The 19,409-nt window shown below is 44.2% G+C and overlaps 1 protein-coding gene across 2 annotated transcripts in view; it reads right to left on the reverse strand.

Moving 5' to 3' along the window:
* LOC140106509 (cGMP-dependent protein kinase 2-like) overlaps nt 1-19,409 on the reverse strand; it is a 154,227-nt gene that overhangs the window by 23,949 nt on the left and 110,869 nt on the right. For both annotated transcript variants that reach the window (XM_072130984.1, XM_072130985.1), the window contains exons 13-16: nt 19,035-19,124; nt 16,726-16,867; nt 11,399-11,562; nt 9,986-10,108 (exon numbers count right to left, since the gene is read on the reverse strand). In XM_072130984.1, the coding sequence (XP_071987085.1) occupies nt 9,986-10,108; nt 11,399-11,562; nt 16,726-16,867; nt 19,035-19,124 (519 nt within the window). The remainder of the gene's footprint in view (nt 1-9,985; nt 10,109-11,398; nt 11,563-16,725; nt 16,868-19,034; nt 19,125-19,409) is intronic.

Raw genomic sequence — 19,409 nt, forward strand, 5'->3', positions numbered from 1 at the left:
CTCCCAGGAAAATTTGGCATTTGAACCGGCATACTCTGAGGAACTGTTTTCTGGACCCTTCCCACAGTCACAAACCACTTGTCCGGTTGCTGCTGAGCAATTTTCCGATGCCCAGGTTTTCCACCAGTCGCAGTCTGTGGGTGATGATGACCTTCTTGACGTAGTGGAAGAAGTGTGTAAAGAGGTGTCCGACGATGAGGAGACACGGTTGTCAGACAGTGGTGAAGTTGTTGTCAGGGCAGGAAGTCCGAGGGGGGAGCAGACTGAGGGATCGGAGGATGATGAGGTGACAGACCCAAGCTGGGTTGAGAGGCCGGGTGAACACAGTGCTTCTGAGACGGAGGAGAGTCCTCGACCAGAACAGGTTGGAAGAGGCAGTGGTGGGGCCAGACGGAGAGGCAGGGCCAGAGCAGGTGCATCAGCGCCAAATGTGTCACGTAGTGAAGCTCCCGTGGCGAGGGCTCCCGCGGCAAGGGCTAGATTTTCAGAAGTCTGGAGGTTCTTTAAGGAAACACCGGATGACCGACGGACTGTGGTGTTCAACCTTTGCCAAACCAGGATCAGTCGGGGCTCCACCACTACTATCTTAACTACCACCAGTATGCGCAGGCATATGAATGCTAAACACCCCACTCAGTGGCACCAAGCCCGTTCACCTCCGGCCGTGCACACCACTGCTCCTTCCCCTGTTTCAGCTGATAGTCAGCCCCCTGCCCAGGAACCTGGCACAAAAACCCCATCGTCGCCTCCACGATCCTCCACAGCATCCACCAGCGTTCAGCTCTCCATACCCCAGACGCTGGAGCGGAAGCGGAATTATAGTGCAACCCACCCGCACGCCCAAGCCCTTAATGTCCACATCTCCAGATTGCTTAGCCTGGAGATGCTGCCCCATAGGCTAGTAGAGACTGAGGCCTTTTGCAACCTCATGGCGGCGGCCGCCCCTCGGTATTCGGTCCCCAGCCGCCACTACTTTTCCCGATGTGCCGTCCCAGCCCTGCACAAGCACGTGTCAGACAACATCATCCGTGCCCTGACCAACGCCGTTTCTGACAAGGTCCACCTGACCACGGATACGTGGACGAGTGCTGCCGGGCAGGGCCACTATATATCGCTGACGGCACATTGGGTTAACTTGGTGGAGGCTGGGACCGAGTCTGACCCTGCGGCTGGTCATATACTGCCGACGCCGAGGATTGCGGGGCCTACCTCGGTCCAGGTCTTTCAGGCCTACTATGCCTCCTCCTCCTCCCACCCCTCCTCCACCTCCTCCTCCGAACTACCATCCGTGGGCATGGCGCCATCAGTCGCTAGCTCTAGGCACAGCAGCAGTGCCGTCGCTAAGCGACAGCAGGCGGTGCTCAAACTGCTGAGCCTAGGCGATAAAAGGCACACCGCCCAAGAGCTATTACAGGGCATCACGGCGCAGACTGATCTGTGGCTGGCACCGCTGAACCTGAAGCCAGGCATGGTTGTGTGTGACAACGGCCGTAACCTGGTGGCGGCTCTGCAACTCGGCAGACTGACACATGTGCCATGCCTGGCCCATGTGTTAAATCTGATAGTTCAGCGTTTCCTCAAGACATACCCCAATCTGTCTGATTTGCTCACGAAGGTGCGCCGCATCTGTGCGCATTTCAGGAAGTCCAGCACAGATGCTGCCACTCTCAGAGCAGCGCAGCGCCGCCTCCAACTGCCCGCTCACCGACTGTTGTGCGACGTGCCCACGAGGTGGAATTCAACATTAACCATGTTATCCAGAGTTTACCAGCAGCGCAGAGCGATTGTAGACTGCCAGATGTCAACTTCCACCAGAACTGGTAGTCAGGTCAGTCAGCTTCCTCAAGTCTACAATGAGGAGTGGACGTGGATGTCTGATATCTGTCAGGTGCTGAGTAACTTTGAGGAGTCAACACAGATGGTCAGTGGCGATGCCGCCATCATCAGCCTCACCATCCCGCTGCTTGGCCTGTTGAAAAACTCTCCGATCAGCATGAAGTCGGAAGCTTTGCGCTCGTCACAAGAGACGGGGGAAGAAGATTCCCTTGTTGATAGCCAAAGCACCCTTAGGTCTGTTTCTCAGCGCATATCGGAGGAGGTGGAGGTGGAGGAGGATTAGGAGGAAGAGGAGGAGAATGTTGGCGAGACACAAGAGGGGACCATTGTTGAGTCCTTCACTGTTCAGCGTGTATGGGCAGAAGAAGAGGAGTTGGAGGAGTTGGAGGAGGAGGAAATGGACAGTCAGGCCAGTGAGGGGAGTGAATTCTTACGCGTTGGTACTCTGGCGCATATGGCAGATTTCATGCTAGGCTGCCTATCCCGTGACCCTCGCGTTCAAAGAATTTATTCCAGCACCGATTACTGGGTATTCACTCTCCTGGACCCACGGTACAAGCAAAATCTTTCCACTCTCATCCCTGGAGAGGAAAGGATTGTGAGAATGCATGAATACCAGCAGGCCCTGGTGCACAAGCTGAAACACTATTTCCCTTCTGACAGCGCTAGCGGCAGAGTGCGTAGTTCTGCGGGACAAGTAGCGAGGGAGAGTAGGCGAGCAGGCAGCTTGTCCAGCACTGGCAAGGGTACGCTTTACAAGGCTTTTGCCAGCTTTATGTCACCCCAGCAAGACATTGTCACCTGTCCCCAGTCTCGGCAGAGTAGGGCTGATCTTTACAGAAAGATGGTGAGGGAGTACGTAGCTGACCATACCATCGTCCTAAATGATCACACAGCTCCCTACAACTACTGGGTTTCAAAGCTAGACATGTGGCACGAACTGGCGCTGTACGCCTTGGAGGTTCTTGCCTGCCCTGCCGCTAGCGTGTTGTCCGAGCGTGTTTTCAGTGCAGCTGGTGGCATCATCACCGATAAGCGTACACGCCTGTCGACTGACAGCGCTGACAGGCTGACGCTTATTAAGATGAATAAAGCCTGGATTTCTCATAATTTCCAATCTCCACCAGGTGAAGGAAGCTCAACCTGAATAATTTATGCACTCCTCCTCCTCCTCATTTTCCTCCTTCTCCTCCTCTTTGTACACTAAAGCAGAGGAAACTGGCTATTTTTTGACAGGGCCCACTGGCTCTAGCTATAGTACTTTATGCATTTAATTTTTCTGGAGGGCCACCTACCCGGTCCTCTGTTTTAAACAATTTTTGGGAGTGCCACATACAGGCACTCAATCTATTCAATTTTTCTGGAGGGCCAACTACCTGCTCCTCTGGTTTGAAAACTTTTTTGGACTGCCACATACAGGCACTCAATCTATTTCATTTTTCTGGAGGGCCACCTACCTGCTCCTCTGGTTTGAAAACTTTTTTGGACTGCCACATACAGGCACTCAATCTATTTCATTTTTCTGGAGGGCCACCTACCTTCTCCTCTGGTTTGAAAACTTTTTTGGACTGCCACATACAGGCACTCAATCTATTTAATTTTTCTGGAGGGCCACCTACCTGCTCCTCTGGTTTGAAAACTTTTTTGGACTGCCACATACAGGCACTCAATCTATTTCATTTTTCTGGAGGGCCACCTACCTGCTCCTCTGGTTTGAAAACTTTTTTGGACTGCCACATACAGGCACTATCCAAATTAAATTGTTTCCATAGCAGCCTCCACACGTTGTCTCCATTGCTACCTCCAAAAGTCGTCCATATAGCTGCCTCCATACATCGTCCCCTTATCAAACGAGGTGTGTCAGGCAGAAATTTGGGTTGTTTTCATGGATTCCACATCAAAGTTGTTAACTTTGTCGCCACCCTGCTGTGTTATCCACAAAATATACTGGCAAACTTTTATCATTTACCAATATTATTTCAGCGCTTCTTGCGCATCTGTTTACATTCCCCTCACCCGCCATATCCTAAACTTATAAGAACGCTACTACACTTGATCTTATACAAAAGGTTCTTAGAAGTGCTGTTTGGGGAGTAGCCTAGAGACAGGGGCTTGGATTGGCGAAAGCTCGCCTGGCAGCGGAGCGCCAGCTCCGTGCGCATCATGCGCTTCTTGCGCATCTGTTTACATTCCCCTCACCCGCCATATCCCAAACTTATAAGAACGCTACTACACTTAACTTGGTGCAGGCTGGGACCGAGTCTGACCCTGGGGCTGGTCATATACTGCCGACGCAGAGGATTGCGGGGCCTACCTCGGTCCAGGTCTCAAAGGCCTAGTATACCTCCTCCTCCTCCCACCCCTCCTCCACCTCCTCCTCCTCCGAATTACCATCCGTGGCCATGGCGCCATCAGTCGGTAGCTCTAAGCACAGCAGCAGTGCCGTCGCTAAGCGACAGCAGGCGGTGCTCAAACTGCTGAGCCTAGGCGATAAAAGGCACACCGCCCAAGAGCTATTACAGGGCATTCCACATCAAACTTTTTAACTTTGTCGCCACCCTGCTGTGTAATCCACAAAATATACTGGCAAACTTTTATCATTTACCGATATTATTTCAGCGCTTCTTGCGCATCTGTTTACATTCCCCTCACCCGCCATATCCCAAACTTATAAGAACGCTACTACACTTGATCTTATACAAAAGGTTCTTAGAAGTGCTGTTTGGGGAGTAGCCTAGAGACAGGGGCTTGGATTGGCGAAAGCTCGCCTGGAAGCGGAGCGCCAGCTCCATCCCAAGATCCAACTAACATAGTTTTAACTGCAGCACCTTTAATCTACTACTAGTTCACTGCCTCCATAATAATAATAATAATAATCTTTATTTATATAGCGCCATCATATTCCGTAGTGCTTTACAAATTATAGGAAACAAATACAAATGTAATGTAACAGAGCACAACATTTGTATGGAACAACAGGAGTGAGGTCCCTGCTCGCCAGAGCTTACGGTTTATGAAGATGATGGGGTAACACGAGGTAAAAGAATATTTAATGGTCAAGCCATTCTTCTTAGGGAATAGAACAAAATATAATAAATGGAATTGCTGTCGCTTGAACCACTCAGCCGTCATCTTATATACCAGGTCCAGGGTGAATGGGACTGCAGAGAAGTCTGGTGCCTGTTGGTTGCTGGATAACAGATGGGAGGACGACACAGGACGGGTTAGTAGAAGAGTTAAAACTTCATGCAGTTAATGAGTGTTATAGGCTTGCCTAAAGAAATGGGTTTTAAGAGCACGTTTGAAACTTTGGAGGTTAGGTATTAGTCTGATAGTCCGGGGCAGAGCATTCCATAGAATTGGTGCAGCTCTAGAGAAGTCTTGGAGACGCGAGTGGGAGGTCTGCACTAGGGTAGAGGTTCATCTAAGATCACTGGCGGATCTAAGAGCACGGGTTGGGCGATAGACTGAGATAAGAGAGGAGAGGTAGGGGGGTGCAGCATTATACAGAGCTTTATGGATGAGGGTTATTATTTTAAACTGTATTCGAAAGGAGACTGGCAGCCAGTGCAGCGACTGGCATGAACTGTAGGCATACATGGTCCCCTTATCAAACGAGCTGTGTCAGGCAGAATTTTGGGTTGTTTTCATGGCTTCCACAACAAACTTGTTAACTTTGTCGCCACCCTGCTGTGTAATCCACAAAATATACTGGCAAACTTTTATCATTTACCAATATTATTTCAGCGCTTCTTGCGCATCTGTTTACATTCCCCTCACCCGCCATATCCTAAACTTATAAGAACGCTACTACACTTGATCTTATACAAAAGGTTCTTAGAAGTGCTGTTTGGGGAGTAGCCTAGAGACAGGGGCTTGGATTGGCGAAAGCTCGCCTGGCAGCGGAGCGCCAGCTCCATCCCAATATCCAACTAGCATAGTTTTAACTGCAGCACCTTTAATCTACTACTAGTTCACTGCCTCCATACATGGTCCCCTTATCAAACGAGCTGTGTCAGGCAGAATTTTGGGTTGTTTTCATGGCTTCCATGTTAACTTTGTTGCCACCCTGCTGTGTAATCCACAAAATATACTGGCAAACTTTTATCATGTACCGATATTATTTGAGCGCTTCTTGCTCACCTCCTTTGGTTCCTCTCTGCCACCCATTGGTTTGAAGCCTGAGTCCATTTAGGGTATGTCGCCATGCTACTCTCTAGCCTGCCGCTGCTGCCGCTGCCTCTGCATGCCGTCCCCTATAGTGTCAGGGTCAATTATTGGATGTTTTAGATGCTATCTAGCTTCATTCTGTCACTCTGTCATGGCCATGCTGTTGCCCATAATTTTGGCATAATGGTGCGATTAAGCAGCCTCAGAGGCATCCATGCATGCTGCCCCTGCTGTTTCCTGTCCATTTCCGTGGTATTTCCATCCTTTTCTGAGGTTCCCAGGTGTTTGGCCAAGCTTCCCTGTGCAGAGCCTTGGTCCCCTTGAAAAATGCTCGAGTCTCCCATTGACTTCAATGGGGCTCGTTATTCGAGACGAGCACTCGAGCATCGGGAAAAGTTCGTCTCCAATAACGAGTACCTGAGCATTTTAGTGCTCGCTCATCTCTAATAATAACCTTTTGATCAGTCTTGTCAGACTAATCTGATCAGCTTCAATGAGGAGGCAAGTTCTAGACTGGGCCGAGGAAGGATGAGAAATGTTGTGGATATGGGTTTTTCCAAGGCATTTGATGCTATATCACATACATAGATGGTACACAAAGCCAGGCTACAACTAAGGGCCATCCAAAGGCTCGAAACGTGTCAGTCAAAAGTGCTATGTTCATGTAACTATTCACATTGCAATAATAAAGTTTGAAAACTTTTCCACCCAGTGATTTATGTATTGTGTATATGTATATTTATTGGGTTACTAGTGGGGTTCCCAGAAAGCTCTTCTTCACCTATTATATTTATAAATGACCTCATAGAAGGTTTAAACAGTAGAATTTCAATATATGTCTTTTGTCTTCAGCTCCGCCATGTGATTCCGTTGCACAAACCATGACGTCAGCCGCTTGCTGACATCCGAGTGTGCCGATGACAGCACACAAACTATGGTATCGGCAAGCAGCTGACGTCATGGTTTGTGCGACGGGACCACGCGAAGAGCCGAAGACGGAGCTGAAGACAGAAGAGGACCAGCAGGGGTGTTGGAAAGCTGATTACAGAGTTTTTTTTCTTTTCATTTACTCGAATATAAACTGAGTTAGGGTTTTTCTGCACATTTTTAGTGCTGCAAAACTCGGCTTATACTCGAGTATATACGGTAGGTTTTAATATGTTTAAGTAATTAAAGAAAAAAGCTATTTTTGTAAAAAAAAGTTGCCATTTTGCCAAATTGTGAGGCTATTTTCTGTTATGGTGTTATTGGCCCGAAATAATATTTTTTGTGTTTTGATAGTACAGGCATTCAGTTTGAGACATGGGGGTACCTAACATGTATATGAACAGCCGCTCTGAAACTTTACGGCAGAGGGAACGTCCTTGCATTAAATTTATATATATATATATATATATATTGTGTGCAGCCTGTGGGATCATGCCACGATACGGCATGTATATACAGGGCTCAAAAATTTGTTTGTAACAGGCCCAGAGGCCCAGACCTTAGGCTGTCATGGCAACTGATCAGCGCTGACGAAGTCATGGAGGTGGGTTGTGCCACCTGAGATAGCTACTCCCACCAGCAACATTTAATTGGTAAACTTCCGAGATCAGTTTAGTGACAGGTGTCAGCTGTGTTATACAGCTCACACCCAGCTCAGCCCATGAGCTCTCTCCATACATCCCCTGCAGCACCACAATGTTGTGCTGACCGAATGGGTTAATATTGGGGAGAATTTATAAGGATAATAATCATGGAGAAACAGAATCGGGGTAATAAAGAGAATGGATAATTTAGTCTGCAACATTGTCCACAGCTGGGGACCCTCTCCAATAAGGGTATAATAGGTGTAATCTACATTGGGGATCCCATTGTAAGACAACTAATGTAATATAGAAATAAGTTCACCTGATCTGATGTGCCCAATTATGTTGAACATCTACAACTGCATCATTACAAAATATCCACATATAAAGCAAACAAGACACAAAAGGTTAACTCTGTGTCTCTGGTTAAAGGCCTGTACTTCAAAAAAAAAAGAAATGACATGTAAAAAGATCCGAAAATAGAAATGTTTTTGTTCCTAAAAAGGGGTTTGAAAAATAAAAAACACTTTTTGATTGAAAATGCTTTTATACATCAGAATGCAATGGGTTTTAATGGTTGTTTTGAAGATAAAACATATAGTGGCTGAGTGCAGGCTCACTTATTTTCAGAAGACTATATTACTAATGGATAAAGACGCTGGCTGCCGTCCCTTGGGTTTCTTTGTCGCCAAGACTCAAAGAGGAGAATTGAACTATTTTTCAATTGAATTGGTTAAAGAAGCATTTCTAGTAATATAAAGATACAAAGACAATAAACCGCTGGCGATATAATAAAAAATATATTCCGGCAAATATATAGAATATAAAAAACATCCTGGGTGTTCTCATAAATTAGCTTTAAGCTCAGTCATTTTTGTTTAAAACAAACCCAATTAATTCGATGGTTCCAAAAAAAACCCTAAAATAAAAAAAAAATGAACAGCAGATGACGATGGGAAACAAGTTTTCTGCCATCTAATTTTTGATAACCATAAGAATTGGAAGTTCAGCATGATATATCCCCTAATAAAATTCAGGTCCGAATCCCACCAAAGTTGTTACCTACAGCGTTAAAGTCACCACAATATATGCTGTACATTCCTGATATAGGGCTATGCCCACGCATAACACCCAAACCTTTGCTTTTATTTTTCAGCTGCTCCATTCTGTGCCCAAAATTTTGTGTAGAAATATTCAAATCAGGTTGAAGTGCGATGGAGAGTGGTAGCAGAGCTCCTCAGTAATTCAGCGGCAGAGGAATAAGACCCCTGCTACAAGTTCCAGTACCCCCCCCCCCCCCCATCAGCTATGTCTTTATTGGGGCCAGGAGAATATGAAACCAGAGGCTTGATGTGCTCTGCTAGCCTCCCCAATAGGACTTCAGCCTCATTTGCATATTAACCAAAGATTTTGGCATGAAAGGAGCAGCTAGATAACAAAAGCAAAAGTATGTTTGACATGTGTGGACATAGCCCTACATAACATTTGTGGTGATGGATTTCTTTTAACAGCCACTTCAAGGGGTTGCCTGAGATTTGGTTACTCAGCTTTTTAAATGTTCCATTGTATCTTTGTCGTTTTCTGAATCGAGTTGGTCCAAAAATGGTGACGCTATCCTCATCATGTTGGCCCCTGGTAGTCATGTATCATTAAATACTCAAAAATTTGTAGTCAATATATCTCCATATAGAGCACATAAAGTCACTTATCCTGCTACTCCTTACCCCAATACTACTCTGTGTAGTGAAGATAAGAAGTAAGGCCCCTTTTACACACAGGTGTTTTCTGTTATATGGAATGGGTAGCATACAGCCACATGTATGTCAATGTACATCCATCGTCCATCCATATAAATAGCTTGCTCTATCTTTCCCCATACATAGGGCCCAGCCGCACTCCTCCCTATGGAAGCCTGTATGGTCTGTATAGCCTGTGCGAACATACGTTTGTGTGGAAGAAGCCAGAGTTGGTAGAAGATTGTGGTGGGCTGAATTCCAAAGACATGATGCAAATTGGGTGATGAAGAAGAGACTTTTTGGGCTTTACCATATACTATATTAAATATTTATATCACTATTCCATATATTATTTAATGTCTAGCGCCAGCACAAACCTACTCAACTGTTCTAATAAACACATTTTGCCTCCTTCAAGGTAAGATAACGAATAAAATTACCTTTAAAGTTTTAACTATATCATTTATAATGTTTTCAATCTTATTATTTTCACTTTTACTCAATGGAAATTTTTTCCCCTCCTATTTGCTAAAAACTTGAAATTGGCTGCGTTTTTCCTGGTAGAGAACCTTTGAAGGAACCATTAACCTTTCAGTGAAGCACGGTCTGTATTTCCCAGGGGGCTCAACACCTCCTCTAGCCTTAGAGTACACATTGTCTGATCTTCATTACCTGCACAGCCTACGAATAAGATCTTCGGAGCGACGTCCGATGCGGTGTGGGAAGTCTACCTTTTCAATGCCTTTCAACACCATGTTATAAATCTTGATGGGATCTGTTCCAGAGAATGGAGGGCTAAAAATGACAGAAATAAACCAGTAATAAATATTATACCAATATGGCTAGATACAATGCTAGATACAATCCAAATAAGCTTAGTTTTTGAAAAACATCTTGATTTACAATTGGCACCTAGTTTTTGAAGTGTTAATCCTGAGTTAACATGTTATTATTTTGCTATACTCTGTGTTCTATGCAGCTCAATGGGCTGAATACTACTTTAGACTTTTGCAATTTTTACTACATTTGTACATTTGTACTGCTACCTGCAACATATAATCTAACTGTTTATGTATATAATTATAGTGTCAGGAATATTTATTTCTAGAACACGCGTTGGCAGGTCAGTGCAAAAGCATCTAGTTTACTATACACTGTTAGTTTAAAAATATACATGCATATAATATTAACACCACAAAGCTGGATTCATACAAAAGTATAATAAATGTGCCAAGATATATTAGATAAAATGTATATTATGGAGGAGATTTATCAGAATTTCAGATTTTATTCTGCCACAACAGTTTATAAAATGAAAGCTGAACTCTGATTGGTCTCCATGGATAACTAGAGCAGTTTTACCCCAGACACTTTTGATAAATCATCCCCTATGTGTCTTATGGAAGGAGATGGATTGGGCAACTACTAGAGTCAATGGTCCTACTAGAGTCAATTTACAATGGTCTCCAAGTCTGTGATGTCAACAATGACTAAAGTAGTCAGTGTCAGACTGGACCACCAGAAGATCCTCGGGTGGGTCAACACTGTATCCTAATTCTGCAATCGATAGGTACAGCTTTAAAAACCTAACTGGGATGCTAGTTGGGTCTATTTCCTACAGCATAATGAAGAGTGGGCCCCAAAATCATTTAACTGATGGGTCCAAGGAACTCCAGTCTGATATTGAAAGTAATTGTTGTTTTTCATAGATATCATGGGTCTCTTTAAAAAACAGTTGTCAGTGTGTGCTACTATTGGCGCTGTTAATACGTACATAGAGTTTTCGTACTAAAAATATGGCAAAGGGTACAACTAGGTGCAATTCTCTCTCCAAAAGACATCATCGATTTTCCTTATTTTTGGTCATGAATATTTGTAACTTCAAATTTAAATCAGAAGTTTTAACCACAATGTCTGTATAACCTGTCTTACTTTTGCCAAAAATTTATCTGTCTGAAGACCATTTGAACCAACAATAAAGAATGAAAACATGGCATGTGAAGCAAACAATGAAGGTTGTAACAAACTTTTTTGTGCAACTTTTGCCAATCCATTCAAATATTTTTAGCTTAAATTTTTACTCACCTGCCTGTTAAGAGTTCATAGATGAGTATACCGAGTGACCAGTAATCTGCCCCAAAGTCATGTCCTCGGTTCATGATGATCTCCGGCGCCACATACTCAGGAGTTCCACAAAACGTCCATGTCTTTTTTCCAGGTCCAATCTTTTTTGCAAACCCAAAATCTACCTAAATATTTAGAGAGAACAACAATTTGAAATTGATTGTGGAGACTTCCCCAGCAAACTACACACTTAACATAAAATAAAGCTGTAGACACAGCTTGAATATGGTTAATGACCATTTTGTGAAACCAAGTTATTCCAATACCATAGCACAAGGATGCAATACACAACACATGGGCTGGATGTACACAAATAGTCACATATAGAATAGATGTCTTCTAACTAATCTCAAAGTCATCCTACAATATTTTGAAAGAAAAATGGTCATCTAGTTACAAAAAAACCTCTGAAATCGATAAATGAGCACAGTGCTGTACATTTTATAAAGGCTATTACAGAATCCTGCAAGTTCTAGTTTAGCAGTTTGAGTTTCCTGGCCACCTCCAAGTACTCTGCAGAGGGCTGATTGATACTAGTTAGTACCCTATCTTGTGTGCACATGGTCTTATGACAGTGGGGAGCATTGCACCAGCTCCTGGTGGTGTCCAGTCGCTGCATTTGCTCAATTTCTTTATGAAGGTGACTGTTGGACAAGTCTTCTGCCTCTTAATCATATGTATACTCTACTGTGCTTTTGCTGTGATTTTTACCTTCACTTGTAACTTTTGACTATCCTATTGACTTACAATTTAGTACCTCAATGCCCTATTGGTTTTTAATCGATAACTGACATCACTTTTTAGCTGTCTTTGTCTTCATAGTTTGGGCAGCATCCATAAAAGTAAGACAAACAGTTGATCTTTATATGATAGAAACAGAGCTGGTGTCATAAACCACTGCAATAAGCTATTCATAAAAAACAAAATTTTATTGATGTACACTAGAACTTCCATCAGCTACATGGAATATGGTGGAATATGCATACAAGCTATATACATATACACTTACCGGCGACTTTATTAGGTACACCTGTCCGACTGCTCGTTAACAATTAATTTCTAATCAGCCAATCACATGGCGGCAACTCAGTGCATTTAGGCATGTAGACATGGTCAAGACAATCTCCTGCAGTTCAAACCGAGCATCAGTATGGGGAAGAAAGGTGATTTGAGTGCCTTTGAACGTGGCATGGTTGATGGTGCCAGAAGGGCTGGTCTGAGTATTTCAGAAACTGCTGATCTACTGGGTTTTCAAGCACAACCATCTCCAGGGTTTAAAGAGAATGGTCCGAAAAAGAAAAAACATCCAGTGAGCGGCAGTTCTGTGGGCAGAAATGCCTTGTTGATTCCAGAGGTCAGAGGAGAATGGGCAGACTGGTTCGAGCTGATAGAAAGGCAACAGTGACTCAAATCGCCACCCGTTACAACCAAGGTAGGCAGAAGAGCATCTCTGAACGCACAGTACGTTGAACTTTGAGGCAGATGGGCTACAGCAGCAGAAGACCACACCGGGTGCCACTCCTTTCAGCTAAGAACAGGAAACTGAGGCTACAATTTGCACAAGCTCATCGAAATTGGACAGTAGAAGATTGGAAAAACGTTGCCTGGTCTGATGAGTCACAATTTCTGCTGCAACATTCGGATGGTAGGGTCAGAATTTGGTGTCAACAACATGAAAGCATGGATCCATCCTGCCTTGTATCAACGGTTCAGGCTGGTGGTGGTGGTGTCATGGTGTGGGGAATATTTTCTTGGCACTCTTTGGGCCCCTTGGTAACAATTGAGCATCGTTGCAAAGCCACAGCCTACCTGAGTATTGTTGCTGACCATGTCCATCCCTTTATAACCACAATGTACCCAACATCTGATGGCTACTTTCAGCAGGATAATGCACCATGTCATAAAGCTGGAATCATCTCAGACTGGTTTCTTGAACATGACAATGAGTTCACTGTACTCAAATGGCCTCCACAGTCACCAGATCTCAATCCAATAGAGCATCTTTGGGATGTGGTGGAACGGGAGATTCGCATCATGGATGTGCAGCCGACAAATCTGCGGCAACTGTGTGATGCCATCATGTCAATATGGACCAAAATCTCTGAGGAATGCTTCCAGCACCTTGTTGAATCTATGCCACGAAGAATTGAGGCAGTTCTGAAGGCAAAAGGGGGTCCAACCCGTTACTAGCATGGTGTACCTAATAAAGTGGCCGGTGAGTGTATATTTTTTATATGTCATACTATATGAGTGCTCATTTGCTGATGTATTTTGCTTGATATTTGCACATTTACTTTAGGTGGCAGCTGATTTTGATCAGTTTCGCGCCGAATTGCCCCAGGTCTTTGGCGCACGCGATCGGATTTTGGCGCATCAGCGTCGGCTTACATGCGACAGAAATGGGGGTGGGAGAGGCGTGCTGTCAGACAACCCAACGGATTCAGACAAACCGCGGAATTGAAATTGTGTTGCAAGATCAAGCACTTATATGCACCATGAAGAAGGTGAAGGTGAAGAATGTGAAGGTGAAGAAGGCGGATCGCAGCGCGGAAGCAACACATGCAGGAAATTGGACGCACAACCTTAATGAATCGCAGCAGACTCGAATCCTTGCCGGACAACGCAACTCGGGGTCGCGACAGGACCGGGTAAGTAAATCTGCCCCATTGAGTGTGTTTATTAAGTGTGTTTTAGTGTATATCAATAAAATTTCGTTTTTTATGAATATTCTAGTTGATAGACTAAACATGATATAAGGATGCTACCCAGTTGTCCCAGAGTAGGGATGGACAGTAGACAGGGTGTGGGAAGCACTCTTAGCACCTTCATACTCAGAAACTTTATCTGCCACAAGTCTTTTGGAGTGGATTTGAAGTATAATTGTCAGATTACTTTTATACATATTTGTTTACTAACCAAAAGTTCAGCAGAGAAAATAAATAAGCGGCACCCACCGGTGTCAGGGACAATGTTCTCTTTATTGTAAGGAATTGTTTATAGCAGAGAAGATGCACCCCACGCCAGGGTGACGGGCCGTTTCGCGCGGTGTGTGCTTTCTCAAACCTCGGCCAACGCAAGACATAGTCTCGCTCAAAAAACGCCAAGAAAAGACTGGCAAAAGTGCACGCCACCAGTGTGCCCATGTTAGTTCCGTTTTTTTTGAAAATACCATTTACCATCAAATATAAAGGCATTGGGGCACATTTACTTACCCGGCCCATTCGCGATCCAGCGGCGCGTTCTCTGCACAGGATTCGGGTCCGGCTGGGATTTAAGATGGTAGTTCCTCCGCCATCCACCAGGTGGCGCTGCCGCGCCGAAAATAATCTTAACGCCCCGGAATGCACCATCCCATAGAAGGTGAAGGTGAGCGCTCCCCAAGCGACACATTTTCGGTTTTTAAATGCGGCGGTTTTTCCGAATACGTCGGGTTTTCGTTCGGCCACGCCCCCCGATTTCTGTCGCGCGCATGCCGGCCCCGATGCGCCACAATCCGATCGCGTGCGCCAAAAACCCGGGGCAATTCATGTACAAGCGGCCCAAATCGGAAATATTCGGGTAACACGTCGGGAAAACGCGAATCAGGCCCTTAGTAAATGACCCCCATTATGTTTTAATATGAAGCTTAACCCTGTACACACAAATTGTATATATTCTTCATCTTGTGAGGCATCTGACAGGACCGTGCGAATGCTATTGACACCCAGATCTTGAGGGATCCGGGTGTAGAGGCTTTCGACGTCAATGGAAGCCAACCTGTAATTCTCTTGCCCTGTGATGGATTTTATAGCTGAGAGGAAAGCATTTGTGTCCTTAAAATATGAAGGGATACTGTTATTACCACTTATTACATTTAGGCGCAGTCCCTCTTTGAGAACACAGCTTACCTCCAGCCTCTTCTCTTCGCTTAACGCCACCTGGTTGTCAATATGTACCCCTGTTGGGAATTACAGATGTGGCACATGCAACTTTTGTCGTTTCATCATACAAACTAAGTTTATTAACCTGAGTTGTTACATGAAGTGAAGTCCTTCATCAACTGTAGATCCACCTTCGTAGTCTACTCCACTATCTGCCCCTGTCAATATTATTATATTGGTAAAACCATCAGAAATCTATTCACCAGGTTTTGTGAACACTGCCATGCAATTAGTACAGGTAAAGGCTGCCCCCGTTTGATTAACCATGTCAGGGAAAAACATGGGAGTAACCCCGAAGTGCTTGGATTTGTAGGCCTTGAGAAGGTGGAAGTAGACCCCCGGGGAGGTGATCGCCCCAAAAACCCTTTTACGACAGGAGGCAAAACTTATTTTGAAATATAATGCATTAGGTACTATGGGGCTAAATGATAGGAATGATTTTTTATAAATGGAACGCTTATAGAGTCATTACACTATATAGGTATATAGATTTGTTATAGACACTATGGGGCAGATTTATCAAGTGTCTGAAAGCCAGAATATTTCTAGTTGCCCATGGCAACCAATCACAGCTTCCCTTCAAAATATTCATGAGCACTGGTAAAATGAAAGCTGAGCTGTGATTGGTTGCCATGGGCAACTAGAAATATTCTGACTTTTAGACACTTACTAAATCTGCCCCTATGGGTCAACGTGATCTGTCCCCTATGTTTATATCAAGCGCTGACGTACTCGGATACTGCCCGTTTTCTCCATCAGGCCCCTTCATTGATCTTTCTTTCCTTCCTTTCCCCTTGTCCACTCTTCCTTTGTCCTATCGTCTACGATCTATCACTTATTTTGTCTTCCAACTCTAATCTTTGTCCCTCCTGTATCTGCATTCCCCCGTCTTTCAGCTGCAAGAGCTCAATAAATTTGAATTAGTAGGTACGAATATGTATTTTTCTATGGTCGGAAACCAGCTGTTATAGTATTCACTTGGTTAAGTGAATAGATGTTGTACTCGAATGTAATCAACTGTTGTTTTTAACATTTCCTTGTTGTATATATTTCGATACTTTGTTTGTATACTGTTCCCGAGGTTTGAGAAAGCGCACACCGCACGAAATGGCCCGTTACCCTGGCGTGGCGTGCATCTTCCTTGCTATGAACTTTTCCCTACAATAAAGGGAACATTGTTCCTGACACCAGTAAGTGCCGCTTATTCCTTTTCTCTGCTGAACTTTTGTTGATTGCTATATCTGGCGAGCACCGCGGTTGGGACGTTCCATACATACTCCGGCTCACAACCCCGGCTCTCGGACCTGAAGCTCACTTTGTTGTGGTGGTGCCGGTAGCCTGTATTTTCTAGTTGGTTTGTCTACTAACCATTTTTATATATCCCTCAGAATCAAGAAGAAGATTCTCTGGCTTGAGGTCTCTGTAGACGATCCCACGATTGTGCAGGTAGTCATAAGCTTCAAGAACGCACCCAATGCAGAATCGGGCAGTCCCTTCCTCAAAAGATCCCCTGAGATTTGAAAAACAGAAAAACAAAAATACAATCAATAGATTTTATAGCAGATAGCAAATAGAAGAAATATAGCTTATCTAAAGGCGTTTGATGAGAGCTGGTATAGGCATAACATTACTAAGGCAGTTGGCTCGAGAGCCATGGTGAAAAGGGGGAATTAGCTTATTTATTAAAAATATGGAGAATAGTGTATTTTTGCCTCAGACGTTTTAGCTATCAACCATTTCATATCTGAATGTAACAGATTGTGTTGGTAAAGGAAGTTGTGTCTGCAACCTTTGCACATGCTAATAGTGAAATACTCCATCTGCTGGATCTTTCCATATTTAGCAAAAAGAACAGGCTCTGCAGGGAATAAGGATGTAAAAACTGGTAAAACGCAGGCCAAGAATATCCATGCAGAGTCTGTATTGCAGGATCTATAAGTAAGAACTTGAGGAACCTACATGTACACCTCAAAAATATAAGAAAATATTTCTGCAAAGGTGAATAGTTACCTTGGGTTAAAGGGAACCTGTCATTCCCTTGTCCCTCCTAAGCCCACCTACAGAACCTGATGTATAATGCATGCTCCCCGGAGGTCCTTGCTGCATATTCCTACATGCCAGCACATCTGAAAAATCATCTTTCTATTCTATTCTCACGTAAAATGCAGTCAAGTAGGTAGGTGTGCTCATCCAGGAAGTCCCAAATCTTGACCACGGTTGCTCTGTCCACTCCAAGTCCACTCTTCTACCCTCCAATGGTAGCTCTCTATACTCAAATTTACATAGTTTCTTATACACTGGGCCCCCATTCAAAATGTAATCTAAAAATTGTCACGCAATTGCGGCTCTGGAGCAGAATATTAATCCCATAATTTTTAATGTGTGGTTTTCAAAGCATGGCCAAGACTTTCTTCCACTAACCTGACCTCTGCATAGAATCTGCTCAGCTCATCCTGCTCTATAACATGCTGCCTGCAGACAGGACACTGTGTACAATCTGCTCAGCTCATCCTGCTCTATAACATGCCGCCTGCAGATAGGACACTATGTACAATCTGCATAGCTCATCCTTCTCTATAACATTCTGCCTGCAGATAGGACACTATGTACATTCTGCTCATCTCCTCCTGCTCTATAACATGCTGCTTGCATATAGGACACTATGCACAATCTGCTCATATCCTCCTACTCTATAATATACCGCCTGCAGATAGGACACTATGTACAATCTGCTCAGCTCCTACTGCTATATAACATGCTGCCTACATATAGGACACTATGTACAATCTGCTCAGCTCCTACTGCTATATAACATGCTGCCTACATATAGGACACTATGTACAATCTGCTCAGCTCCTCCTGCTCTATAATACACTGTCTGCTGTCTACAGATAGGACACTATGAACAAGCTGCTCATCTCCTCCTGCTCTATAACATGCTGTCTGCAGATAGGACACTATGTACAATCTGCTTAGCTTATCCTGCTCTATAACATGCTGCCTGCATATAGGACACTACGTACAATCTGCTCAGCTCCTCGTCTTCTAGAATATGTCACCTACTTGTACAAAATAAATGGCCCGGCCCTGGAATTGTGTAAATTAATTCACTAACCAAAGGGTCCGTGACCCTTTTTATTTTGGAAAGCTGGGGGGGGGGGGGGAGTTGTTTTGGTGTGCTGCATAAAAATAAAAGGTAACCACCATCTTTTTATGAGATAATTCTCATATAAACTTTGATGATGCGGTCACACTCGCCTTAGAGATGCAATGCAAGCACCGATCAACTCTGTGTTTCCATTGAAACACATCCGATCGTCAGCAAGCACACAATGTTGTGCACGTAAGCAATGCAAAACACTGGGTGCTCGATACCCATCACATGTGTTGTTGAAACAACAGAAAAGCAAATGCGATTGGGCTGAGCCCCTCTCTACTGTCTGTCAAGACGAAACGTGTGAACGCAGCCCTAGGGGCCATATCTTCGTGAATGGATTCACCTTATTAATGAGGGGCACAAGTGAAGTGAATCATGTCATTTAGCATTTGGTACTAGGTGACAGATCATATTTAAAGCAATGTTTTTGCTCGTAAAGAAAACATTTCAGTAACGTATTTATTGAGTAGACAAACAGCAAAATAATGGAAAGAGAAATCTCCAAAAGATAACAGCTCACGTGTCTCTGAGGATAGTCCAGAGCTCCCCTCCAAGACACACCTCCAGGAGCATGTAGACGTATTTGGCATCCCTGAAAGTCCTGTAGAGCCTATAAAGCAACCAGGAAAACATCTGTCACTGTCACAAGCTGCCAAGTAACGAGCACAGTAATGCTTAGAGTCATTATTAACCCACTGTCTGCAGTAGTCACAACCATCTACCATCCATTCTCAATACTAAGGATGATATTGTAGCAGCATCTGGAGAAGGTTCTTGAGTTTTGTTGTTACTTTGATGTTTGACAGCCAGATCATCCACAAATGGAGGGGTACAGACGGTAGAGAAATATTTTCATTACATCAATGCTTTTTCATACAATGATTTTATATATTTA

The sequence above is a fragment of the Engystomops pustulosus genome, chromosome 11 (assembly GCF_040894005.1).
Source record: "Engystomops pustulosus chromosome 11, aEngPut4.maternal, whole genome shotgun sequence".
Taxonomy (NCBI): Eukaryota; Metazoa; Chordata; class Amphibia; order Anura; family Leptodactylidae; genus Engystomops; species Engystomops pustulosus.